General features: G+C 39.1%; 1 protein-coding gene across 1 annotated transcript in view; it reads right to left on the reverse strand.

Annotated features, from left to right (window-relative positions):
* Positions 1-6200, reverse strand: part of LOC109377454 (contactin-associated protein-like 4) — a 47943-nt gene extending 41743 nt beyond the window's left edge. The window contains exon 1 of the mRNA XM_019633798.1: positions 6038-6200. Within this exon, the coding sequence (XP_019489343.1) occupies positions 6038-6122 (85 nt within the window). The 5' untranslated portion in view covers positions 6123-6200. The remainder of the gene's footprint in view (positions 1-6037) is intronic.
* Positions 6201-10766: the final 4566 nt, after the last annotated feature.

Raw genomic sequence — 10766 nt, forward strand, 5'->3', positions numbered from 1 at the left:
TATATATATATATATAGTCATGGGACATGGAGTATATTGTAGGAGTGTAGTCAAGGGAATTGTAATAGATATATATGATATTGGGGGGGAGTGGGGCGGCAGATTGGGGGGGTTGTCACTTTGAAGGTCAAAAGTATAACTATTGCACTGTGTTGTACAGCTGAAACTAATTTTTTTAAATGCGTATTTCACAATAAAAAAATAAAGAATAAAAAAGGAAAAGTAACTGAATCATAAAAATAAAAAAAATTAAACAAATTTTAAAAAGTGAAAACACAACTCCTACAATATAGAACAAATACAGACCCAAGACTTATAAACTCATGAATGAATGATCCAGTAAAAGGGCATTTTGAGAAACTGGAAATTCACAGGCATTTACAAAAGGATGTTAGAATAAGATACCTATTTACATAAAAACTGATTCATGTTCTATTGTGCAATAAAACCATTTGTACCTGAAAAAAAAAGAACTCATCAATTTAACTTATAACAACTTATAACAACTCAGTGTCTAAATTCTAATCAAGTAGTAAACGACCCAGTCAGACTTGCTTTTTGCGTACATTCCTCCACATAATTAAACAATCCTGTGGGCTTATGAAACAATGCTCCTGCATAAGGTCAAAGGTCAGACTGTCAGACAGTCTTCTTTCAGGATTCACAAGTCACAGTAATTTTCTTAATACATGATAAAAGGCATTTAAAGCACATAATTCTGAGCCACAGGATTCAAACTAGGAAAAACAAGTATTTATATTTTGAAGGAACATATTACATTTGGTCTAATGCCTTTCAGAAATAAGCAGATATAAATGATTCAGTTTTCAGAACTTATTCAATACAAAGCGACAGACACCTAAAGCAATCAGCACCATAGGGGGACACAGGTGGCAGTTGGCGTGGGGACACGAGAAGTCACTCTGAGGAACGTTGGATGTTGAAGCCAAGCATGTAAAAGCTCTAAAATGCAAGTGGAGAGAAGATCCAAGGTTAATTTCATCTTTGTTATTCAGAAAACTGGAATTTCAGGTAAACCTTGGACCTACTACTTCAAAACATTTGAGCTACTTTTATATTTAACCTTTTATTGATTTAATGGGAAAATTTAACTTAGAATTTACTCAGCTAATTGAGATTTGTCTGTTAGTGAATATGTTTAAGAACTTTCGAGTGATTTGGGTTTTTTTTTCCCAAATCAACTCCAATAAAAAAGTGAATTTTCTTAAGCTCCAGTCCTCTCCTTAGAGCAACTTTCCCGGCCTGGGAGGGTCATTTGTAATGTGTCTTCAGGGTCAGGGTCATTCTGGTTGTTTCTGCTTAGTTTCCGAAAATTGTATAACCCTCAGTCCCCACAAAACTTGGCTCCACCTACCCTTGTCTGTCACTCTGTTGATAGTCACATGACTATGTAAGTTTTCTGGAGAGAAAATGTTTTTCTTTTCTCAAAGTCTTCAAAAACATCCTGTCTTCAATTTATGGGAAGTATATTCAATTACTATCAACAAAGGTCTGTTTACCAACTTGTTGAAGGCTTTTCCCAAAGAGTCCCAGCTCCAGTGTCTATGAAAACCACTCAGTCCTATATTCTGGCTCCTTTTCCCCAACATTTCACTACACCCACAAATGGATTCACCTCCCACTGATGGTGATTCATCACCATACTGATGAACTTGGAAGATCAAATTCTCTCTAGGCAAACATTAAACACGCTACTGAGGCAAAGAATAGCCTGAACCAGTTAAAACGTCAGCAGGACTTTAATCCATATCAGCCAAAGCGAAAACTTCTCTATATTGAACCTCTAACACTCATGACATTACCAGAGATTGAATGGACTCATTTAGAAATAAAGAACTTAGCAAATAATTACAATGAATCCATGCCCACTGAAATGACAAGATTTCTGCAAATCAAAATCCTAGAGAAGGGACATATGACAAACACACTGGTAGACATTTGCTGAAATAAATGCTCATAATTTTATACTTGTTAGCAATCATAACATCATGTTCAGTTCCTCCATTCTGCACTCATATTTTCACACCAAATAACTGAGGATAATCATGTTATTGGTTTATCATTTATACACTGCAAATGTCTCACTATTAGATCATGCTATGTATGTTATTTATATTTTAAAGGGATAATATTGTGGGATAATTTCTATTACAGGATTATACTAACACACTTTCACCAAAGATGACATAGAGTGATGCTTTGGCACATAAACAAGTCAATGCTCCAATGATCTGACTTGTTCAGATCTGACACAAATCTTCAAATTGAGGTGTTAATATGTTTATTGCTTAGGTCAAGTGCTAGGTATTGCGTGAAGGTCATGGGTTTGTTAGCCACGTTGGCCAAAAAAACAGGCTCGATCTGCACCCCTAATCATGGGCAGACACCTCTCACTATGTATGCAGGATGTAATGGGAAGAAGAGAGGCACTCATGGAAAAAAACAAGTTCCAGTTTTCACTTTTAGAAGAGCGATTCAAAGAGTATGCCCCACCTGCAGTGGGCCAGACATATATTTTTTCTTCTTATAATGAGAAGGGTACTTATGACAGGGAAAGAAACAAAAAGAAACTTTTAGAGAAAACTACAAGTGCTGGTATTTAACGAGGTGGGATCGACTCGGTCATACTAAATTGAATCCCTGGATCTAAAATGTCATAATTTATATCCAATAATCCCCATCAATCACTGAAATTTCTAACAGGTACTTCAGTCCTTTTTCCTTTTCTGTGGAAAGGGAGAGTGGAGGTGACATGTGCTATCAGCTATAGCTTGTACTTGACTTATATGGGGAAAATAATTCAGCTGTAAATTAACTTCCAATTGTGTTGTTCCTAAGGCGGTGGGAGATGAACGTTACTCCTCAGTGACAACAACCCAGGAGACAGACTGACAGCATTAAACAAGCTATCAAAGTGTTTACATTTTCTTATTCTGATTACATTTATTCTTCCTCCCAAAATGTCTTGAAATTCATAAAGAAATAGTACATTCACAAGGATAATTCTAAAGCAGTGAGCTATCACCTTCCTCCCCCCATTTGTGCCTCTTTGTGGGAAGGGAAAGAACTGCCTACACAACTTCTAGAAAACAGGACTCTAACTTGGAATCTATACTCAAACTTTCCTCTGAGCTCCATTCAGGACAACTCCATATGACACGTTCATCGTGACTGAAGACAAAAAGATCTAGAAGGCAGACCAGGTAGCTGTTCACATTTCTAAAATATCAGGTCCTAGGTCATATTTTGGAGGATGCAGTCCATTCAGTTTGTTTTATCTTCAAAAACACAGAGACTAAAGAGAAAAAATAAAAAGCATATTATCTTGACCATTTAGAAACAATTTCCCCCTGTGCAGAATCCTCCTGACTTAAAATTTCCCATTGATTTAAAAAGTTCATGTCAAAATGAGTATAATCTCTTAGATGTCAGATCAAAATGTGTATAACCTCTGAGATGTCAGATTTTTCAAGAAAGTCCGGTTTCTTGAGAAGATGTCTGATGATAAATCCTCACCCAGGTTGACCCTCTGGCTGACTGACATACTGCTGAAAACCAGCTATAAATAGAGTAAAACTGCAATTGGGACCATTTAGGAAAAAGATAAAGCTCTTTAAAAAAATTATATACAGTCCTCATTAATTTCTTATTAGTACTCAAGAATATTTCGTTTTTGTTAAAGTCATGTCTGAAAAGATTGAGTATTTAAATATTTCTAAGTAAAAAAGGTTAGCCACCAAAAAGCTTGAGAAATGCTAATGTTCACCATTTATTGTTCATAGCCTAAATCCCACCCTGATGGCAAACTCTTCTGTAGAATTTATCAAATAATGGGACAGGACTAGAGAGACCCCTATCTTAACTCAGGAATAACAGATTTCAAATAAATGTTTAAACTACCTTGCCTGTACACATATATGCAATACAAACAAGCAATTTACAATTATTCAGGAATTAAAGAAAAACTTAATCAGGCAAATTGGCTAATCCAGACCATAATGATACTCATTCACCATTATTTCTACTGCTGCAAATGATACTGTCAAAATCAGATCACTAAGAAATGATCAAATGCAAATTGTACAGATTATGAGTTTTTAAACTTCAAAGTGGTTTAAATATATATTTGATGCTTGAAGAACTATCAATAGCCATATATATGGTGATCAAGGATTCTAACTTTAGTCTCTAAAATGGTCTTAGCAATGCAGATTTACATGGGAACTTTAATTTACTGACTGTTGAATACCAGTAGTAAATACATCTAAATAAAAAGAGGCTGAAAAATGAACATGAGCATTGGCATTTGAGGAGTCAGCCAGAGACCCAGGCAGACTGACGCATCCAATTTAGACACAGATATCTGCATGGATATTGAGACACGGAGCACCTCAGAGCACATGAGACCTAAAAAGGATGTTCAGTGTAAAAGAAAGTGATATCTCCAAGGATTTTAGGGAATACGATACAAATAGAAATACAAAGAAATACCAAAACAACTGATCTTGCCAATATCCTGTAATTACAGCTAAGGAAACAAGAAATGCAACAGGGCATCCTGCTTCTTTTATGGGAAGGGTTTCTGAAGCCATGTTTGCTTTAAATAAAATGACCTCCAGTGACTTTTTAATTGTACTTCAGTGTTGTGTGTCAAATTATTCTACAATTCATTTCTATGAGCAAATTATTTAGTACTAGTCATTTTAATTTTCTTTGCAAAATGACAAATGCTCTGTAGCAGGACCTAAGGATTAGATTTTATGTAAACACCGAATTTAAATCATTCATGAAGGTTGTTGCACAAAGCTAAATTCAAATTGTATCTGAAATACAGGGCAGCATTTGCATAAAGGAGACTAAAGCTCATTTTTAGGAGTGATTCACATAATTTGGCATTAAATGAGTATATACTAATTGATGACAGTACAAAAATCATCACAACCTCCCTGAATATAAGGATGAATATGTGGGTGGGTAACTTTGTAATGCTTTCCATTTGGTGGCAAACTTCCTGGTGATGGCAGAGTTGGCCTCCCAAGAGCTAAATCTGGATGCGCAGCAGCAATGTCAGTTTCCGATGAAACCTACTAGCACTTTCTTGAAAAGCACACTGGCTCTTCCTATAGCCCACAACCTGATTTTTTTTTAAAGCTGAAACTAATTCTAAAAAATGTGTATTTCACAATAAAAAATAATTTAAAAAAATTCTTGATGAGAGCGCGGTGGGGGGGAGGAGGGAGGATAAAGGGGACTTTCTCAGAATTCCTCAAGGAAAAAAAGCCTTGTGATGGGGCTGTCAATCTGACTCTTTTAAAACGTTTTCGAATTTCCAGATTAAAACGCCTTGAGGTCGGCTGAACCAATCTGGCTAGCATCTTTAGATGAGACCCAGAGCGCTGGTCCAGAATTGATCCTCACCAAACTAACAAGTAGGAAACACATGTCACAACGTACAAGCACGTACAGTTGTAAATAAACCTGAAAGGCAGCTGTTTTCCCGTTGGAGGGGTCTTTCTGCAGGCTGGCCGGGTGGGCTCTGCGGGGAGCCCCCACGCCTCCTGAGCTCTGGGTCACCCATGAATTCCGCAGAGCGCCAGGGGCCAACCTCCGTGCTGATGAAGGACTGCAAGGCTGGCCGCGGTTTCCTTGCTTGACTCGATGCCACAACATGCACTTGAACCACAAATACATGACTACACTGGCCTGCTGTCTCATTATCTCACGCTACTCTCTCGCTGTCTCTCTTCGCGTCTCAATAATCTCACGTGAATTTTAGTTTTACTAGAACTTGAGCTTCCTCAATGAATATTCAAGACAACAGCTTAGGATTCAGCTCAGACAAAAAAGGTCAAACCCAGCTTCATGCATTTTAGACTTGACAAGAGGAAAATCCTTGTACATCATCCTGTCTTAGCGCTGAGGCTTGGAGATGTTTTCCAAATGCCTCATTTCCAGAAACATGCTAAGGACTCCATCTGCAAATGTCAATAAGTTTGAAAAGATGTGCTGTACTCACAAGGGTTCCCTGCTACTCCTGTGCTCCAGGGCTGAGCAGACAAAAGGAAGAGCATCCTGAGAAAGGCTCCCGCGACAAGGTTCATGTTCACAGTTGCTGGAGCTCCGCACCGCGAAATCAAAGCTGTCGGGCAGTTGCTCCGCGCTGGCCCTGCTGCGCCCTCTTCTCGGCTCTCCTGCGCTCAGGGTTACTTGCCCGTCGATCCCGCGCAGCCGCCGGGACGCGCCCCCACCTGCGGCCACACCCACCCCTCCCGCCCAGCCCGTTCGGCTCCGCTCTGCTCAGCTCCCGCCACGCCGAGCTCCGCGTGGCCCAGGCGCCCCTGGCGGTGGTGGGCGGAAGAGCGCTTCACACCGCGGCCGCCTTAAACCTACGCTCCTGCAGATCTGGGAAGGTGGCAGCAAACGCGAGGTGCTTGCTCCTTCACCCGCAGGTTTCCCATTCTCAACAGCTGAGAGTTTAGTAACTTCAGGCTGAGGGGCCACTGTGATGATGCCGAGCGTTAGTATTGAGCGTTAGCATTGATGCTAGTCGTTTTTTGTTTTATTTTAGTTGAAAAGGAGAAATTAAGACAGAAATAACTAATCAGGTTTGAAGAAAATATATGTATTGAAAACCAACGTAAAAAAGACTTTTTAAAAAAATTCATTTAATGAATCATATTAAAAACACCTTAATGGACCTTATTATGGTTATCATTTTGCAATATATACATGTCAAATCATCACACTGTACACCCTAAACTTAGTGTTGTATGTCAAATTATATCTCAGTGAAACTGTAGAAATAAAAATATAAATTTGGTTTTAAAAAACATAAAAATGCACCCTGCTTCTGCTATAGTGTTGGCATTTTATTATGCATATTCCTACTCAGATACTTGACAGTTATGATCAGCAGACACATAAAACCATAAACTGGCATCCTGGGAGAAGAAGGATTATTCTAAATATTATCACAGAAGAGGTGAAATTATGCTAAGTACATGAATTGATTTAATTGATGAATGAAGACTTGAAACAACTCCTATCTTCTGTATGTGTATTGCATTCGGTCAGGTTCTTTAATAAGAATTCCCAAAAGGGACATATTGAAAAATGATTGAATATAAAGGAAAAGACATCTCAAAAAAAAAAAGGCTTCATAGTCTGAAGATAGAAGCCAGGTGGCCCACAGAGAGAAAGGATTTCAAGACCTGTGATTGAAAGTATTTAGTTGCCAGCCTAGTGGCCTCCTTAACCTCCCGAAAAGGCTACCAGCAAATGTAAATCAAGGAGTCAGGAGCAAGGCATCTCGGGGGTCAATACTCTCCTAAAACTGTGACCAAACAGTGACAAATGAGCTGAGACTTGGTAACAGGCTGAAGGCATTTTTGCACCTTCTAAAGTGATCATACTATGAAAGGAACTATAACCTTTAGCAGGGCCCCACTTTCCTGAGAACAAGCAGAAAAGGTGCTTTTATTATTCCTAATTCCCCCCACTCCCGGGGTGGGGGATGGGGAGGCAACCAAAAACAAGAATGAAAACTTTAAATAGCTTGCCAAGGCCATGTAGTTAACAACTAGAGGGGCTGAGAATTTGACCAAAATATGTAGCGCCTGATCCCAGCTTTACAACTTTCTCCACTCTCACTCAGGGCCCCAGGAATGGGGAACACTCCCACCCACCCCAGCAGTCTGCAGTGGGAAACGCTGACAGCAAAGCTTGCTCAGAAGATGCTCTGAGAACCTTGTAAAAAGCCACAGGCATTGGAGTGACTTTCATTCACTCACCAGACACCTCCGGTGCCTGCCTTGGGTCCCTGGACCTGAATATTTCTAAATTTTTTAAAGCAAATATAAATAAGTGATTTCTATTAGAGCCTAATATATTGTTTTAAAACAACCGATATACCAGGCAGTGTGTGTGTGTGTGTGTGTGTGTGTGTGTGTATTCTAAATAAATGGTTATAGCATTCCTTTGGAGCAAATATTGCTATGCTTATTTAACATAGATGTTATTGCTATACTCATAGCATAGATAGACTGAACCTCAGAGAGTTTATCAGATACCTCGAGAGTCACACAGCAAGCCAGGCTGGGAAGGCAGATCAGCTGAGCTCTGAAAACCCCTCTTTATAGGGCCTCAGTGTCTCTGTAACAGAATAGTTGTCACCTGTGTAAACTCTGTTTTAAATTGTTCACAGGAAATCCATTTAAAATGGATTAGCAGACACCTCAATAACTGATGCCAATAAAATAAAAAAGGAAAGTGCTGGTGAATTACTTCAGCAGGCATTAAAAATGGAGTTACAAGTCAGGGATGAGACCAGCCCAGAAGAATTGGGACTGTGTGTCCCCACCCCTGCATGCTTGACAAGGAGCACGGGCCTGCAGGCCAACACCTGCGTGGCCTCCCAGACAAGGGGAGCCCCAAGTGAGGAAAGTGGAAGAGACTATGCGGAGCAGTGCCCAGGTCAGGGCCTTGTTCAGGTTGCCCACATGGCTCCTTTAGGAGGAGACATAGTGGCTGTGCTCCTCGGTTTCCTTGTTGAAAAAAATGGGGATCAGAACCAGTCATGGCACCATTATGAAGTCACAGGTTTGAAACATCCGCAGAGGGTGCAGCCTGCTGAGCACTCCATGAGTGCTGTCAGCCACAGAGCTGCTTGGGGCCCTGGCACACACCCAAAGACTGGCTTGTTCAAGGGTCAACTCTATTCTAAGGGAAGCTGAACCCAAGCATTTCCTGACCCATGTCGCTGTCCTCCCTATATGCCTGGATCCAGTCTGTCCCTGATGGGAGGTGGACTGACTTGCCCAACCCAAGTGATGTCCCTTCTCAAGGCTCTCCACAGACCAAAACATGACTCCATTATATTCCCTTCTTCATTCAGCAGTTTTCTCCCTATAAATTCTAATTACTGCATGTCTTATTTAAATCTTGGAATGCATTTTAACTTGACTCTCCTAATGGAAACAGATTTATCATTAAATCTGCTGAAAGTTGGAATGCTGAATACAACATAACAGTATTTCCATTAGGAGTATTTTCCCCATAAACCCCAAAGCAACAAATCCTGAAGAACAATTATGCAGAGACAGACTCCAGGAAAAGAGATGTCATGTGTGATATACGAGAACACACACTGCACACATCTTTGCTCGTTCTGTCTGGTGAGCTGTGTGCCCTGTAATTAGTCCTGAGAAGCTGGGGTTTTAACAACCAAAGAATTATGCACCCGATTACATAAATCTAAGCTAAAAAATAGTCATCCTCATATCTCTTAAAAATTCAACCTGCTTTAACCCTGTAGGAGCTTGTGGTACTAACACATGATATCTAAGCCATCTTAGAATAAACCACAGCAGAGAACTTGAAGTATAAAAAACAATACTGTGTGGTATTTCTGAAAGTAGTTAGGGAAACACTTCACGTTACACATAGATAATTATACACACTTTTGCTGACACTCTGGCCTGGATGGAATCAGAGAAGCTTAAAATTAAAATGGAGCTCAGAGCCAGGGGGCCAGCCAGTATTTCACCCAGCTCAAACCCCACAGTCTCCAATAGGGTCCCTGCACATGTCCTCCATTGTCAACAGCTTAGGCACACCCCCAAGGAGAGAAGAGACATGCTGGGACTTCCTCTGACCACAACACAAAGACAGATAAATCCATGGAATCAACTACATGAGTTTCCAGCACAAAAATTGCTTTTATTCTTTAAAAGAATTATCAAGATGTATTTGTAACTTTTGAACAAAATTTCTAACAATAAAAAGCATAAAAGATAACTGAATTTTTCTTCACTTCTTTGGAGCTAGAAGGAGTGTGGCAGAGTTGAGCATATCCTAAAAGGTTTCTTTTTGTTTGTTTGTTTAAATTTAAAACTAACCCATCACAACATAAGAATTTTAAGAGTCATACATGAAGGGGCAAAGTTTCTAAATATAATTTTACACATTCAGAATATAAATTATACCTCTACAATATAGAAATTAAAAAAATAAATAAGTACATTTTGATTGAGAAATCTCATTTACTAACTGGAGCATTTAGTATAAAAAGAAAATTTCAGTCTATCTACTGTACCAGTCTGAATAGAAACTGAAAGGGAATTAAAAATTTTATGAGTTTAGCTGCTGCAATTGTTAGGCTTAATGGTGAAAAGCTGCTTCTTTTTCATAAGTATATACTTAAACACCTTTAAGTACTATCCTCCTCAAACAAGTTAAGAAAATGTGAAAAAAACATTGCAGCATGAGAGAAGTAATAATATCATCATAAGCACCCCATTCCAGGTATCACACATACTTTCTAAATTTGGTTGAGAGTAGAATTGGCTTTCATCTCAATGTGAAATCTCTTGGGAGGCACTGAGTTGTTCGCAGATATGGAATACAGACCATATCTTGTATGCTGTTGTCAAGGAGAACCAGTTTATTCTTCAGAGAGATAGGAAGTATGAAAATTCTGTTATTTTCCCCTTTTAGGTTAACACTTGGATATTAACCTATATAAAAGTTCTAGGAACTTTTAGTGGTGAGGGTTGCACTGTGAATGTCATGCCAGTGAATTATATAAGTTATATTTATATTAATTTTATCTTCCTCTTTTGGGTTCAAGGGCTTAAAGTCCTATAATGGAAATGGTGCTTATAAATGAAATTCATGCTGCTATAGCACTGGTGGAGAAACATTATCAGTTTTGTTAAATTTGCATTTGAAACTTACTTTGACAATAA

This window comes from Hipposideros armiger, unplaced genomic scaffold, assembly GCF_001890085.2.
Source record: "Hipposideros armiger isolate ML-2016 unplaced genomic scaffold, ASM189008v1 scaffold_1412, whole genome shotgun sequence".
NCBI lineage: Eukaryota > Metazoa > Chordata > Mammalia > Chiroptera > Hipposideridae > Hipposideros > Hipposideros armiger.